Raw genomic sequence first — 18,421 nt, forward strand, 5'->3', positions numbered from 1 at the left:
CAAGTACTCGAATAGTATTCGAATAACGTTCGAACTATTCGAATTATATACACGGAATATTTCGATCATCGAGGATGTTCGAATATTCGAACACGGGAAACTTTCACGAGCGATCCGATATTTACAGTAACATTGACAAGCCGCACGGCTGAATAAAATTAAACGAATATCGACGACAAACGTACATTGTGTATTTAAAATCAGCAGCGTGATCGTGTAAAGTGAAACTGCCCGCGCGTGTAAGAGCGGAAAGGAAATCGCTGTGCGTTCGTGTATTTAAATAATAAATTGAAATTAAAATAAGCGAAAGGTTCAATCGACGCGAGCTCTTATCAACTAGGTACGCTTCGTTCGGTCGTACAGCACTGAATCAAATAGGGCAAGAAAGAGCACGACGGTAATATTAATGAAAAAGCATACAAGCGGCGTGTACAACGTTTGAAAATTTACATCCGTACTGACACGTGATTGGTCGTCGAGACAGCCAGCATTCTAGACGAATAACGACGCGTATTTGCATTGCCCAAGGTAACCGTCGCTACACCATTGCGTAACAACGCCGATTACGCGAAGCACTGAGTCCCCGCCACTATACTTTATTGCGAATTTGACCGGGGATCGTTCGCCAATACACTTAACCCTCGATTTACACCGGTACTCAAATTGCACAATGACGATTCACCCTTGCCCGAGATTTGTTCAATGATCGACCTAAAAGAACAAAAAGAACCTGATATTTTCTTATCGCATTTTTTAAATATTTACAGAGAATTGCCGAAAATATATTTACGTACTTCTGTTAAAAAATTGGAATTGTTTCTTTCACCTTATTCTTTTGTTATTTTGGTCGGTAAATTTGTTTTACTCGATTATCCGACGCGTACGTAGCTCGAGTTTCGAGGAATATGCAGAATTGTTCAAATATCTCGAACGAAACGAAGAATCGGTGTAACAGCGCACTTTAAAATGTACGTTCATTGATAAAATTTATAAGAAATTGAATGGAAATAAAACACAAGCTTTGATAACAGATTTCATTGAACCCGACCAACTGTGACTTGCGGCAAAGTATTCGGGATATCTCATTTTTTAACTAAAATTTTTATCGTCGTTACAAACGTGGCGGTGTGTTCGTAAGTTAATGTTCGTAAAAAAAAAAAAAAAAAAAAAATTTCTTCCATGGTGTGTCAATCTCTCAACAACTGATTCGTTCGGTGTTGTTTTATATGATTTTAGATCATTGTATTTCACCGAAGACGATACAAAAATGTTGCTCGAAAACATAACGAGTAAATATGTACGCTTGAAAACAAAAGTGAACCGTTCACTTTGTATTGAGAAATAAAGAATGGAACCTTGAGATCCATCTTGATGTTTTCTATATAAATGTCAGTTTCGATTTACACGGAACATTTACCGAATAAATTCACCATCTAAGTCGAGGGATAGGTATAATAATACTCTATCGATACGTTTCCAAGGTTTTTGTAATTTTGGCAGCATATTTGACTGCTTCCTGTGATTCTATTTCTCGCTAAAATTCAATATCGAACTACTCGATGCAAATTTGCCTAGATAGAGGCAAACATTCCCATGATTTCCAATTTGGTTTACCTTTCTCATCGCAATATTGTATCGAGGGAGCCTCCCAGAAGTTAAACCGATCATCTCCGTAAAGTAAAATGTATGGAATCGGTTTGACCAGTTTCAACAATTGTAGCAAATATAATTTTGAAGAGATTCAAAATAAAGGAATAAAAATGAATAAAAGTTTAGTCGGTTAAAAAATACGATTCAAAATATTCGAGAGCGATATAATTAAAATGTTGTCCGGCACTTGAAGAGCTTTGATTAACTGTATTTTATAAATTGTTATTGACTGGAGCGATCGGTTAAGTTGAAAGTATAAAAAGGTGAACTAAGAAAACAGTAAACTAGAAATATACAAATTTATTATGAACGCAAGTAGTTAAATCGAAATAGCAATCCGTTGTAAAAGACACGAATTAAACGAGACAATAAATATAATTTATCTGCCGTAATGAATATTTGGATATTATTTAAGTTATTTAATTTCGTTTTGCTGCAAGGTTGTATCTTGAGCGTAGCTCGAAAGATTATGGAATATCGCCGCTCGCCTCATTATAAAACCAGCGTATTCTTGCTTAATTACATATTTTTAGTTGTCACTTGAAACGTAATCTAGAAATTTCATTGTAGCGTGCAATGTCCGGGTGAAAATTGTACACGAAACTAAAACTTTACGTAGCAGATCTTGATCAGTGTACAAAATATTCAAATAGTATTACAATAGACAAGTATTCGAATAGTATTTGAATAGACGAATATTCGAACGATATTCGAATAGTCAAACATTTGATCGGTGTTCCAATTATACTCGCTAAATGTTTGAATCGTCCAAGTGTTCGAATATAATTAAATATATTACCAGCCCTGATCAACAACCGTCTAGGATACAATCGATCTATATCATACGCATTTATAATTACTCGCTTTGGTTGAAAACGAATTACTATAATTTATAGCGAGTCTGTACATTAATGTGGCTCATTATTTGCTGAAAAATTCGAATATGAAAATAAAAGTTGAACAACGTAAATGATAATTGAAAAAAGCAAAGAAAGAACCGAGACGACGATGTATTCATTAATTCTTGTCTAAGGTGGGGTCACCGATGATCCACTTACTTCAAAGCGATAACGCGAAGAACGATGCAACTGTTCCCTTTAATACATATATGGCGACCGACTTAAGAAAGGATCTGTGGTAAAGAATACAGTATTCCGTAACACTTTGAGTAAACAAATAAGACGCCACTTTCTGAACAGTGAGAAGTACGATATTGAGAAACGAGAAGTAAAACATTGGTATGCAAAAAATTTTAACTACGAGAATGTCCAGTTGTTTTTAGTTACACGAGCACCATTCAACGATAACAATAATAAAAATGTTTCAACAATTTTGTTACCGCTATCGGTAAATTTTTCGTCGTTTAACCAAATCCACTAGTCTTTTTTCGCCTATCTTATCAACGATACTTCGAACAAAAGACTCACTTCGATATCTTAAATATTTTTAGCAATAGTTTCGTAACACTCGGTTGCTTGAATTTTAATCCATTTCTCGCACAATCAATTATTTCGCGGTTACACCTTCACGAATTAATCGATACTCGATAACTAAACCTACAGGGTATTAAACGTCCCTGCGAGATAGTTATTTCTATGTTCCAAATCTATCGCGTTGTGCGAAACAACTTTAACCCTTCCCAGACACGTTCAAGTGTCTCGAAAAGACGAGTCTTCCAAAGAAATGTCAAGTTTCGTTATTAGACTACCCGCAGTATCTCAAGATCTCGTAGCCCCCAAGAATCTCAAAATCGAAGACACTGCAAGGACGAAACCTAGTTTATTCAATCTCCAGGAACTTGTGAAAAATTCAATCCGTTTTTTGGGGCGCTGAATCGACTTAAAAAAAAAAAAAAAAAGGAACACACCGATTCTAAAAGAACCAAGGTATCCAGGCAACGTGCCAAATTACAATGTGCCTGGGGAGCGTTAAAGAAGCAATTCCCTACGTATGTCCATCGCAGCATCTTTTGCTCAGAATTGCATTTGCTGTCCGGGATCGTAACTCGATTACAGAAAACTTTACAGACACCCTCTTTACGTCCCGTTTTTCGAACACTGAAAACTCTTCGGCAACTATGCTCCACGATGATAAATTAGTTAGCATCGTCTACAAGGTAAGATGAAACGCACGCGACAGAGCCGTTTAACCGAGATTCATTGAATCCCCTTTACGAACAAACAAATGGAAAATAAACGTGCGAAAATTCCGTTATGGATCGGGAGAATTGTTTGGCGTATAAGGCCAAACGAAGAGTGAACGAAACCGCGATTGTGCTTCGATTGCCTGGAACTTCCGCTTTCGGGCTGGCACATCGACTTTGTTGACTGACGGCAAATATTTTGCTCCTCGCCGCGAAATGATAAACGACGGAGTATCGTTTTGCGACATCATCTGCCGAAAAAAAAAAAAGAAAACGAAAACGAAGGAGACGACTCCTTCCGGCAGGTGGAGTCGCGAACAGTTTCCGGGAATATCGAGAAGAAATAAAAATGAAAGATTGTATTGTACGATATTCAAAGTGGGTATTCCAGGTGAGCGAATTTAAACCAAAGTTACCAGAGACGTGACTAACGAGTTGTGCTGAGATTATTGGAACGATTTAATGTCGGAATGTTTGATCTGATCGTAGACTAGGTAAATGACTCCTTTAGATTATTGACGTACCACTGTTCTTCTCTAGGAGAGATTCTAATCGAAATTGAAGACTGCGTTGAAATCGGAGAGCCAGAAACTTTGCAGATGTTGAGAATTGTTTTCGATGATTATCGTCCCAGTCAGTCGTTAGTTTATCAATAGGTCAAAGATTTAAAACGATCCGTGAATCCTTCGAAGATGATTTACGTCCGAATGAACCTTCGACAGCTCCGTAATGAGTAAACAGTTGTTCAAGTCCGAGAAAAAATTAATGCTAATCACCGTTCAACCACTTGAGAAATTGCTAACGAGATAAACATCTCCTTCGATCAGTACCAAGCGACTCGTGCCGAGATTATTTGCAAAATGTCCTTTCGTACCGAGAATAGAATTTTCATGGTGCACCAACCTTTGGATTCTTTAAACCGTGTCCCTTGTGACTCTCTTGTATTCCCTCGAATCAAAATCAAGCTGAAAGGGAGAAGATTTGATGACGTTGATACAATTAAGGCGAACGTGCCTGGGGAGCTTAACAGCCTCGCACTAGAAGACTTTCAACAATGTTTTCAGAAGTGGTGGAAACTTTGGGGCAAGTGCATATTATCAGCGTGAGCGTATTGCGAAAGAGACCGTTAATGTTCAACTTGTACATATTAAAAGTTTCATTCTGAACAAAAATTCTTTGTACCTTTTATAAACTCCTGTACACACACGCACCTGTACGTAATTGAAGAAAATTTATCATCGAGTTTACGTACTTTTATCTTTTATCGTAAAACGGTAGCTTCTAAACTATCGAAAAAGTAAAAGAATTCCGCGTACGATATAAACAGTGTATTCAAAAGGATACAAGAAAGATACACCTCCACGGTTGCTAAACTCCGCTCGGTGTTATTTATAAACGAACATATGCAAGTTATTCATTTTTTTCTGTATTAAAAACTTTCTTTTGTACTCCTGTTGCATCGTAAGGCACCTCTGCTTTGAAAAACACTGTATTAGAACATGAGAAACAAAACCCGCGAAATACATAGTGCGTAAAAATATGCAAAATATGTAGTGTATGCAAAATTCTACAAACTGTGCATATTTTGTACTCATTTCATACGGATTCGTACAACTCGTCGTACATAGGTTAAACCAGGGATAACGAATGTACGGTACACGTGTCCAAGTTGGCACGTGAGACGATTTGATTGGCACGCGGCCGAAATTTAGATAAAATTTACTTTGCGTTCAAAATTTATGAAACGTGTAAATTTTTGAACATAGATACAAATGAATGACAGCACGGTTCTTAGATCGGACTAATGAACATTTGTGTAAAGTTTTATCGGGAACGGTATCTGACAGTCGCGATATTTCCTTGTAAGTCATTTACCTAGCAAGAATTCGCACGACCGGATGCACTATCCAACGAGAAGAGGGATATACCGAATGTAAGCGAAATGAAGCAATAGCGAGCAAGTCTTGGATTATCTGAGTTCGGCGACTCGTGACCGAGAGTGATAAGGCACATGCTCGGAATGAGTCATCCACTAATCAAAATTAAAATATAATATACATATATATTATATATATATATATATATATATATATATATATATATATATATATATATATATATATATATATATTATATAGATGTTATATCTTCACGAGATTATCGCCAATAAATTGTGGAACTATTTTTATTTCGTTCCAATAATTTCTCAAAAATCTTCAACTACTTACGATCAAAAATAGTCGAAATAAGGTCGTGTTTGGACTCATTTTCATCGAAAAAGCCTTACCAATCGATTGATGATAATTTCACGACGGTTTAAAAACATGTGTACGTATAAAGTTTCGTCCAGATGAATGTTCCATTCTTGGTCGATCAGAGAACACCAGCGATATAAAATTTGGCAAAAATAAAAGTATAGAGAACCCAACGATAAAGTGAGACATAAAACAAATGTCAAAAGTATATTTCAACAAATAAGAAACATACAACAAATGGAGAAACGATAATTGACTTAAACAAAATTTTCATCGGTATATCGTGTATCCCGAGTGCGTATCTCATCGCTCTTATCTGAGACCACTGGTCCCTTGAATCGCGTGGAGTGAATATAAACAGTAGCGGGGAAAGTTTAATTTCAGTTATCCGGGGAAAAATCGTTTCGATTATTCCAAGGACTCCATTGTACGAAGAAGGTGGTGTTTGGACTCATTTTCATCGGGAAAACCTTCCTGATCCACCGACTACACTTTCATAAAAATACAATACTGATACTAAATACAAATAAAAAAATTCTAATCACAATCGATGGACAAAACTCACCATTCCTCTATCGTACTTAAACAACACGCAATGTACAATCGAGACGATTCAATTTCGGTCGCTCGCGTGTAATAAATGTGAACAATAATAGAGTCAATTTAATTTCAGTTATCCGGGTAAAAATCATCTCGATTATTTCAAGGACTCCGTAGTACGAAGAAGGTCGTGTTTGGACTCATTTTCAACGGGAAAACCTTCCCGATCCACCGACTACACTCTCATAAAAATACAAAATACAAATAAACAAATTCTAATCACAATCGATGGACAAAACTCACCATTCCTCTATCGTTCTTAAACGACACGCAATGTACAATCGAAACGATTCGGTTTCGGTCGCTCGAGGAAAAATCGTTTCAACCATCCAGAGAACACTATACTCGTTCGTTCGTTGGTTGGTTCGTCAAACGAAAGCAAGGGGAACGCGCGAGCACTGTGTTCGTCGCGAGCAACTAATCTCGGAGTCATAACGGGGGAGCGAGTTATCCGAAAGGGATTATGGGTTTCCGCGATACCTTCTGGTAACCTGTCGAGCTATTACGCTGTTACGACCTGGGGGCCATTAATGGGGCCCATGCTGTGCACGAAGGAATCACGTTACGCACGCATGCGTGCCAGCTAAAGTCGCTGGTGTGCACGCGCCCGTCCGCGCAGAAACGCGTAGCCATGCGCCGCGCGCCGCGCGCGTTTATTGTACACGAGGCGGTCGTTCTGCACGGGGGAAGAAACGGTTATACGAAATATAATACTTTCGTACGTGACATTCGAGCGGGTTGCTGCATTTCCAGCAGGCCGTGATACGCCTCCGTTCCTCTGCTCGAACGCGCGAAACGTTTCCATCGGGACGCGACCACGCTGACGGTGCTTTCTTTTTCACCGTGGAAAACGCTCCGAAAGGATCGACCGGATTCGATTTATTACCGTCACGATCCCACCGACCTATTGATAACGAAGCTACAACCACCATCGTCGCGTGACTCGCACCTTTTTATTATTTTCTTCTTCTTCTTCTTCTTCTCTTTTTTTTGTCTTTTCTTTTTTTTTCTTTTCTCGTTTCTTTTTTCGTTTATTTTTTCGTTTATTTGTCGCACGGTTCGGTCTTTGCCAAAGGATTTTCCGTAATTCTTGGATCGCGTGGCGTTAAGGAATGCAGTCTGCGTCGTGGCTCATTCCACTGACCCGGCTAGATTTCGCCTTCCGGAGAGAGGAAATTGAGGAAACGATAGGCGCGAGATAAGAGCGCGGCTACGAACAGTGCGCTCCGAGTAAGTATTACTTCGTACCCGGAGTTCAGACTACTCGAGTAATTTATTATTCGTGTGTATCCCCCTCCATCTTCGTAACAACCGAGCTTTCTCGCTTTTCCATCTACGCGGGAGGAAAGTATCTGTCGCCAGATGGAAATTTCGAAAAATTATGAACATTTACCTTTCGAGATACCGACGAACGTTAAATACCGACGAACGTTATTTAAAAAATAAATGTTCCCCACGATCGTATCTAAACCGAAATTCGATTTCAACGAACAATGCTTACTTCTCGCAGTGTTTTCTTCAATATATATATTTGTTATTTAGACTTTTCTTTAATGTTCGAAATAAACGTTGAAAAGAATTGAATTCCGTATAAAAGAGTTATTACATTTGTTCTCTGTCTAAACGAAATCTTATTATGCATTCATTATTATGCATTCATTTCCGTTACTCTATACATATCGATGTACTCGTTTCGTTTAAAATTCAATTCTTTGACATTAAAAGAACGTTACTCGAGTACAATGAAATTAGATAGGTGAATACTAGCTTGCGTAACGGTGGTATTACACGTTTATTCAAATTTATTATTTCACGGTATACTCTTCAGAAATAATACAGTTTGATCTGAATGTCGAAAGTAGCGTTAATCAACACGTTCGGTTCATTATCGACGTTAAAACTTCGAAGCACTTAAAATCCCGATTTTTTCACCACTCACTCGGAGATTATTCTTTTAATATGTGTAGATAGGACCATTTGCCCATTTTATCGTCGATAAATATTAAATTTCCGGCGCCAGAGGCTGATAGACAACCCCACGCTCTTTGCCATCCACCACCGAATTTCATCGTGAGTCGAAGACGTTTAATATTCATCGCAGCATTCGGTTTGCTTCGCGCAATTACTTTTTTATATAATCCAAAGATATTGAATTTCGACTCGTTGGTAAAAATCGCAATCTTTCGAAACTTTCAATTTTCTTTCAGATATTTTTTTAAAGATTCACGTTTCTATTATTATTCTACTAAACATTTGTATCGTGTATATCTGGAAGATTACAATTACGCGAATACATCGGTATAAAAATAAAATACTACGGTTTCTCTTTGCACGTTACTGATCCACAGATTTACAATTAAATATTTTACTCGCTGTATTGATAATCGAATAGGAAATTACCATTTTCTTTGCAACGATCACTCGTATATTATACTCGTGTAACATTTACGAAGTTATCGTGCTTTGTTCTGTATCTTTATACATAAATATCGATAATAAATACTTCGTTCCAGCGAGTACCTAAATCAAGGTTTAAACGTAACACACGTGGCAAAGAAACATAGAAAAATACGTACGAATGATATTCTGAAATTTTCTAAATAATTGATGAATCGTATACCTTTTAAAGCTAATTTACAAACGTTTCTTATCGTATTTAATTACGTAAAATTATATACTTTTTCTGTCTGGACTATCCAATGTCTTCTAACGCTATGCCCGGAAGATTTCGAATCGATAAAAACATTTTTAATGTCAGTAATTATACGACACGATACATTCTTGTTAATTTCAGGATATTTTCACCACTTTCCAACGTTTAAATTGTTTCGCGTTTCCCTTTTTCAGTAATTAGCAGAACGTTTTCGGTTCGGTGCTGTTATTAATGTGTGAACGCGCACACTGCAGGTTTCATATTAAATAGTTTGATCGTTGTACAAGAATGTTTCAATAAGGAAAAAGGTAGTAGTTAGCGTACATTAAAAGTTCAGGCTCGTGTGTATAAATAAAATAATAATGTGTAAGTATAGGCTTAACGAGTAAATTGGACGATTTACGTTTCGACCCCTGGCTTTGGGTCATCGTAATAAATTCAACTTCATTAATTGCGTAGATGTGTAAAATACGATGCTAGGTAAAATTGGTACCTATTAATATAAAAGCAATATAGCGACGAGATTGAACTCGTTGTTCGAAATTAATATACAAGGCGAGCGGCACTATTTCCGAACACGTGAAAAAATATTAAAAAAAAAAAAAAAAAAAAAAAAAGAAAAAAACAGTGAATAAATCGTTTCGAGAAATATATGTCTCTAGTTTCACCGATCAACCTCAACATTTTATATTCGTTTTAACTCCAGAAGGATCGAGCGGGTCAAAATGTCCAATTCGCGAGTAAGCAAAAGTAAACTTTCGATACTGATAAGTATTATCTTCCGAAACTTTCTGACTTTATTCCTCGGAGAATATTCTTGTCACCAAATCAATATCAGACTACTTCTGCAATCATTTCTTAAGTTATACGAAGATATCCCAATACACGATAGATAGTTAAAATTCAGGCAAATATTGCTTCTCGTATTGAATATCAAGAGGAAAGTTTCTTCTCAAGAACCGATTCCTCTTGGACTGATTTTTTCGTTTTCATATTTTATATAAATCATCTTTCCATCGATACAATAATCGATACGTGAAAATGAAACGGTGTAGCAGATACTGGGAAAAATTATTTTCCTTCGACAGAATTTTCTCCAATGGTTTAACCGATTTCCAAATCGGCATTGATTGTTACACGTTCCGCGCGAAAATTTCTGCTCGCAATTTTCACGAGTTTCGATGAAACAAAGCTTTCAAACTGCCTCTCGATCCGAAATTATGTAATCTATAATTTGACACGTAACGAGATATTACCATTACGTACTTTTACCATTAACACCTTTAGATCCGATGGTAACGCGTGAATATTATACAAAAAATCTAAAATTTAAAAAAAGAAAATTAATTTTTTTGAAAATTCTTTCCGAAAAATTGCAACGTAAAAAACCGTAGAAATTTCAATGAAACTTTTTTCAATATTTTTTCCAGTTTTGCAGATATTCACGATAACATGAAAATCTGAAATTTGTTCGAGAGTGTGTTTGGCGCTGCTAGTTTCATTGTCGAATAAAAGAAAAGAACAATATCAAATTTGTTTGAATTTTCGTATCCGAAATACGTACAAATGTTGGTGAATAATTTTATTAAATTAATTTCGATACAAAAATACTAGCCCGTCGATGTTTCATGAAAGTTGAGAGATTCTTTTTAAAGCGACAATATTCCCGGCTGTAAAACAGCAATATTTAGAACTGATCGATGGTGTTCGTATAAATAAATATTTATTCTACAGAGGATAAATAAATATCGCGTTTGTAAACGTATAGGCTTCACCTGCCGGATTTAGCGACTAGATTGTAACTAATAATGTAAACATAATTAAAATCTTATTTACACGCGAATTCGTGAATGCGTGTATTTCATCGTGAATTGCACATTTTCGCATACACAGGTGTAGATAATCGTGTACGTGGTGCCGATTTTCACATTTGTGAAACAAGTAGCAGTTCGAAGGCTCTAATATGTAACAGGTAATCTCGTACGTTCCCGTAACACACGAATATCTACGCGTTCGTCAATTTACGTCACTCGAACAAGTTTTTCACCTGGATAAACTTTTTTTTATACGCGATACACGGATAAATATTTATCCAAACAAAACGTTAAGCGATACGTAAATAAAAGTGTGACCGACTCTGAACGTTGTATAGTCCAGACCTTGCTCTGTCCGCCTATCACCTCTTCCGAGCAATGTCGCACTTTCCGAGCAGGAGGTGATTCAACAACGATGACGACGTGAAACATGGATGTGCCGAGCTTTTTACATCCAAAGAACCGGCACGATATTGCGGCGGACAATTGCTTTCGGAACAATGGCAGAAAACCATAGATCATCGCGCTCGAAATTATGTTTTGCCGTAGTTACGACTTAATAAATTAAGCTTTCGAAATGTGCAATATTTTCTGGAACACCTTAATAACGTTCTGCGCTGCGCTTTAACAGCCATGTTTCTCCGAACAACATTTTTGCGCAGACGTACCGATCGAGTGTAACATTTTTTACGCACATCGGAGAAATATTCTATAGTTCGTACCCAAGTAACGATAATATTCCAATAACGATATTAGATCAACGATATTGGAACAACAGTATAGAAATACTCAAATCGGTCGAGGATATTTACGGTTAACGCGATACTTATTTTTCTCACGTTCGTCGTTTAACGTTTAAGGTAAAGTAACAAGAGGACGACAACGAAAATGAAAAAAATTGCCCAAACGAACATTTCTCTTGGAAAAATCTTCAAATCGAATAATGTTAATCATAAATCACAACCTTCCATCGCGATATCAAAAGTTTGAAAATAATGGTCACGAAGAGCCTCTTTTGTTGGAAGCACGGTTATGCCCCCGGAGCTCCGAAGGCGTGGTCGTGTCATCAATAAAGAGACTCCTCGTGACCATTAGCTTTGAACTTTTTGTTTTCTTAAAAATTTATGAATCCCATATCTATCGGTCTGCAAAATCTTACAGGTTTTATTAACGTACCGACGTGAAATTGCATTCCTTTTACGACTCAAACCATCTAAGCTCTTCTTCATCGAAAGAAGACCTTGACTCCTGGAAAGATTCCTAATGAAGACATTTGTAATGCCAGTAATCGTAGCTCGCCCGCTATCGTGCAATTCCAATTCTTCGATGTAACGATTATCGCTGGATCGCTTCAATGTCATTATTATTTGTGTAAAATTCTTTTCCGGTAATTCATTTCCACCGTTGCAAAAGAATGTTCCAAGAAGATGGAAAAATCGAGGTTCAAGATTTCAATTCGAAACGAAGGGAAATTTTGAATAATCTCAGAACGTGTTATTTATTCTGTTATTATTTAGATACCGTACAAGCGTTACTCCGTTCGGGTAACAGAGCATCCGAATAGCTGAACGTTCAAGTGGTTGAACGTTCGGATAACGGAAGTTCGCGTAGCGAAGGATTCTATACTCAAATACTCGAGTAACGATAACCGAATATTCAAACATTCGAACAACCGTACTCGAGTATCCAAAAATTCGAACAATGGTACTCGAGCATCCAAACATTTGAACAACGGTACTCGAGCATCCAAACACTAGAACAACGGTACTCGAGCATCCAAACATTCGAACAACTGTATTCGAGCATCCAAACACTCGAACAACGGTAATCGAGCATCCAAACACTCGAACAACGGTACTCGAGCATCCAAACATTCGAACAACGGTACTCGAATATCCAAACATTCGAACAACTGTATTCGAATATTCAAACATTCGAACAACTGTATTCGAATATCCAAACATTCGAACAACTGTATTCGAATATCCAAAGATTCGAACAACGGTACTCGAATATCGAAAAATTCGAACAACGGTACTCGAATATCCAAACATTGGAACAACGGTACTCGAGTAAACGTTATTCGAATACTGGACGATAGGAAATTAGTTGCTACCGTTGTAACGCTCGCGAACCACTCGAATATGAAATTATTCGACTACCGGCAGCCCTAGTAGTCCAGACCCGTTTGTCGTCGCGCGAACGATACCGCCGCGAACGTAGAAAACGCGACGGGCGAGCGAAACTCCGGGAACTTTCACCCGTCAGAAATCTGTTTTAACGCGGTCAAACGGAAAACAATAATCCGTGGCGAGAAACGAAAAAGTAAACAGAAGAGAAACGGAAGTGTAACGCGAACGTGGGGGGGGGGGGCAGGCAGGGGGGTAGGCAGGATAAACGTCGGTAGACGGTGGACAGTGGAACAGAGAGGAGCGAACTAAAAATCGTCGACTCACATTGATCGAATATCTTAAGCATCGCTTTCTTCAGCTGCATAATCGTGCGCTGACCGTGGCGAGGCGCCTCGTCGAAGTGGAGCAATCACGTACATAACCAATACCGTCGTCCGGTAAGAACCGAGCGGTGCTCGTCTCGCGTGAAACTCGTCGTTTCGAGAGCAGTCCATCCTTCGGGCACGAAAACCGCGGTGTCCTTCAAGGACCGAGCGCGCGTCTCGCGGGACACTCGGTCGGCCGACAGGCCGCGATTCCACGCCACGACCGCATCCTTGTTCCTCGCTGCGTTTCCTCTTCTCTGCGTCTGCCCTCCCCCTCCACCGGCTCGACGACGTTCGTCCCCCCACTCCACCGGCCGGCGAGCCAGCGGTCACTGGGTCCGGGTACCGGGGTCTGCGGCTGGCCTGGCGCGCGACGCAACGCGCGCTTCGCGGGGAAATGTTGACGCGCGCGCGACGTCGAGTCTCGAGGAAGCGGTCGTCCTCGTCACTTCCGGCGCGCTGGAATTCGTACGATGAATGAACTCGTTCCTGCGTAAGCTCCCACGTAGAGTCGATCTCTCGGCGCAAAATTCCTCCCGGATAACAACACCCACGTGGAACTAGAAGAGCACGAAACTCTCCCGACGGTGACTTCGACAACGCGCGGTACGATCGCAACGGGCTCGATCGTACGAGAAATTGAAGATTGGACGCTGTCCCCGGCGTCTTCCACCGAATCTGGTTACACCTTCATCGCGGAAACGATCGTTAATCGTACAGAATGTTCAACGACCGATCGAACAATTCTAGCGGAGACGTGGCACTAATTGTCAACACCGGACGGTGAACAAACGATGGAACAGAATTTCCAATCCGTTAGAATGAACGTTGGCTGGTACACTCTGGGTTAGGTCCTCGTCGAACGTCGTCGACGCTTCTCCACCGCGATCGGACGGTTCGGTTGGTGGTCGTTCTCGTGGTCGTGTTAATCGTGAAATCGTTTCGGGGAAGAAGCTTCGACCGGCGGTGCTCCGTGGGCCGCGCGCGCAGCTTCGCGATCGTTCCGCGAACAACTAACGCGCTCGAAACGCAACGTTGGCCAATTCGAACGATCGAACGGTTAATTGGCCAGTAAGAATTAACGCGGCGTACTGTACCCGACGAACGAACAGCTGACTCGGAAACTGTATCGCGAGCAACTCTGGCTCGTTCGGCCGAAGCCGCGACGACTCCTTTCCGGCCGAATATCGCTAACGCTTATCCGACGTTCGAATTGTTCTTCGTTCGATAAAGGGTACGAACGGGAAGCTCTGATTTACGAGCACCCCTCCCCCGTCCCGCTGCCACCGCATCGGTTCGTCTTTTCACCGTGCGAAAGAAAACAAAAGAAGTAAAGAAACAAACAAACAAACAAACAAACAAACCGCCGATCGGTCCGTGCGTCCTATCTTTCGAGAACGCGACTCTTTCGGTTTCCACCGATTCTTCTTTTCTTATTTTTTCTTCCTCTTTTACCGCTGCTCGCGGTCAATAACGATGCTCCGGTCGCTTCTTCGACGAACGTATCGTTCCGGCTCGCCTTACGAAAATTCCACGATTTCTTAACCGTGAATCGTCGACCGTGAAACGAGTCGAATTTCGTCCTTTCGGTTGACCGTTCACGAGCCGGTTCTTTCGAACGAGACAAACAGACGGACGGACGCGGATAGACAGACGCGACACGCTCACTGTTTCACGGTTCTGGTCGATCTCGAGCGAACCAGCTAACGTCGAACGATGTCACACGAGAATCCGTGGCACCACGATTTCACAAGACGTGCACCGCGGTGCACGCGCGCCGCTCGCTTGTTTACCTCCTCGCTTCTGTGTCACCAGACTTCGATTTCGATTCGAGCATCGATCAACGTCGAGATTGTGCAAAACACGATGCGCGGAGATAGCGCGCGCCGGGACGACGACGCGATGCACGGCTACACCAGTTCAACCCGTCGTGAATATCTCTCGGAGCATCTCTTTTATCGTAGGGAGATCCGACGTTTGCTCGACGCGCCGCGCAGTAAACCGTTCGCCGATTCGACGACGCGTACGCGTCGAAACGAGATCCACTTTTTTTTTTTACCGAACTTCGCGAAGTTGTCGCTCGTGCACGAAGCGGTACGGGACGCGGCCGGAAACGAACGTTTCGCGCGAGACGAAACGAAAAAGTTGACCGTTACGACGGATGCGAGAGAAACGGAGAGAAACGGAGAGAAAGAGAAAGAGAAAGAGACAGACACTCTTTTTCTCTCGTCGCGTACGAATAATGCGCGCGGCGCGCGAATCACACGTGTAACGTCTCCCGCGCGAGTTTAACCGCGACTGCCGAGTCGAGTCGAGTTACTCTCTCGCGGGCTCGCACCGAGCGGGATAGAGGGGGAGTGCGAGACAGTCAGAGAGAGAGAGGGAGATAACGGACGGAAACAGCTGCGGCTAGGCAGAAAGAGTGCAAGATCGAGAGAGGGAAGATTTCACAGTCACCGAGAAGGAAGAAAGATTTTAGAAACCGATGGTTGAAACGGGACGGAGTGTCCAGAATCGGGAGAAAGAGAGAACCAACGCAGAAGATTTGGAGACAAAGGCGGACGCGACGAAGAACGCTAAATGGCAGGTACACGAGTCTCGGTAACGCCGAGAAATTCTCAATTTTCTTTTTCTTTCTTTTTTTTTTCTTCGCTCTTTCGCGGGTATCGGTCGTGCGCGCATTTCGACGACGTTTCCCCTACCCCCCTACCCCGTAAACACCGCGACGTTGCGCGTTGGAAAAACCTATCCAGCGAACGCGCGGGTAACGGTTGGAAAGTCCGTTATCTATGTAAATTTTCACTTTTATTCGCGCGATCGCCGCGCGGATCGGTTTCGATCATCCGTTACGTTGCTAATGCGTTTCGAAGCGTGGAAGGATGAAGCGCGATGTCTTTATCGCTCTCGCTTTCCTTCTTTTACGAACTCACGGACGCGCGCGCGTCTGCAACAATATGCGTGAACGTATCGATTACGGCATGCAGCGAGTAACAGGAGCGAGATTAACGAAGTTACAATTTTTAATATTCTCCGCAGCCGGAGCTCGAGTACATTGAATGGAAACAACAAATAGAACAAGTTGTTTCTCGAACACGGGACCGGCCCAAGTTTCGCTCGAATAATCGACGATGAATAAAAAAACACAGCGCGCGGTGTTTCGTTCGTACGGTGTAATTTTATCTCGCACTTTGGATTGTACTGGCTTGCTCCGAAAGTCATTTCGTTCTCCAAAATGGAGAATGTACAATTTAAGAAAATGTTTGCACGCTCTGAAAAAATCTTGTTTCATTTTCACCAAAAAAAAAAATGTAGCGACTTTCCGAACAAGCCAATAATTTTCGTTAAATTAACAACGGATCGAAGATCGATCGTCTCGATCGTTCCGTGCTACCGAATTTTTATACCGATTGGTATTTTCCTCGTTTCGGTCCCGCGAGACTCGTGGTTCGGTTCGATGTCGCGATTCATTGCTCGGAGAAACGTTTACACGTGTTTTTAACGAGAAAATGTGAAAAATTGTCCCGTAAGAAATATATCGATAACACGTGCGCCCGAGCTTCCGGATATTGCGTCGCGTAGAAAGCTGAAAGTCCGGCTACCGGCGAAATGGCAAAGTGTATTGGCGTCCCAAAGGCGAAAGAGAACGATGGTCCGAAGACGGGTGGCCAGATAAAAATTCTTATCTATTCCGCTGGCCGACGAGTATGTGCTTACATCGGCTTTCGTCCGATAACCACGCGCTCGTTCGTCCATTTACGTAAGTATACAAACGTCAGGCGGGAGACGAAGCTGGTGGTAAAAAGGAGACCGATACGTCTAGATTGTGCTCGGTTCTCGTTCCACGATGAACGCGTAACGCGTAGTGCTCGATTCGAGTACCGAATTTCCTCGAAAGATGTTCACCGTTACGCGCAACCGACGAACATCGATCGAGACTCGCATCGAGCCGAGACCGAGTCTCGGATGCTTCTCGTTTACTGTTCGAACGATACTCGAACAATCAACTATTCGAACAATGATATTCAAGTATTCGAATATTCGAATAACTATACTCGAACACTATTCAAATAATGATATTCAAGTACTCGAATATTCGAATAACGATACTCGAACAGTATTCAAATAATGATATTCAAATACTCGAGTATTCGAATAATTATACTCGAACTCTATTCAAATAATGATATTCAAGTACTCGAGTATTGGAATAACGATACTCGAACACTATTCAAGTAATGGTATTCGAATACTCGAGTATTCGAATAAGTATATTCGAACACTATTCAAATAACGATATTCAAGTACTCGAGTATTCGAATAAGTATACTCGAACACTATTCAAATAATGATATTCAAATACTCGAGTATTCGAATAATTATACTCGAACTCTATTCAAATAATGATATTCAAGTACTCGAGTATTGGAATAACGATACTCGAACACTATTCAAGTAATGGTATTCGAATACTCGACTGTTCGAACAATGATATTCAAACAATAATACTCGAGAACTCGAATAACGATACTAGGATACTCGAATACTCCCAGCAGTAGAATAATCCCGACTCTGGTCTGAAACGAAAGATACTCGTTTCTGGTTGATCTGGCGCGATACCTTCTAATTTATACACAATACGTAACAAATGATGTTTACGCGCATATCTCGTGGTTGAATTCATCGAGGCTCTGTGTACCGTACACTCGTCTCAACGCTGTCCACAAGACCATCTTCCAAAAAAATACTGTACCTATAAAATCGGTGAATCTTTCGCTCGCTCGAGTTTCGCGCGATGTAACCAACGAATGT

The 18,421-nt window shown here is 40.7% G+C and overlaps 1 protein-coding gene across 4 annotated transcripts in view; it reads right to left on the reverse strand.

The window, feature by feature from the left end:
- The window catches only part of LOC143143747 (dual 3',5'-cyclic-AMP and -GMP phosphodiesterase 11), a 155,797-nt gene that overhangs the window by 62,121 nt on the left and 75,255 nt on the right, over positions 1–18,421 (reverse strand). Inside the window, exon 1 of one of the 4 annotated variants that reach the window (XM_076305408.1) lies at positions 13,572–13,712. The exons of 2 other annotated variants lie outside the window; for them this stretch is intronic. In XM_076305408.1, the coding sequence (XP_076161523.1) occupies positions 13,572–13,611 (40 nt within the window). In that variant the 5' untranslated portion in view covers positions 13,612–13,712. Of the gene's footprint in view, positions 1–13,571; positions 13,713–18,421 lie in introns of those variants that run through there. One more of the 4 variants, XM_076305399.1, reaches the window with a different exon arrangement.

This window comes from Ptiloglossa arizonensis, chromosome 1, assembly GCF_051014685.1.
Source record: "Ptiloglossa arizonensis isolate GNS036 chromosome 1, iyPtiAriz1_principal, whole genome shotgun sequence".
NCBI lineage: Eukaryota > Metazoa > Arthropoda > Insecta > Hymenoptera > Colletidae > Ptiloglossa > Ptiloglossa arizonensis.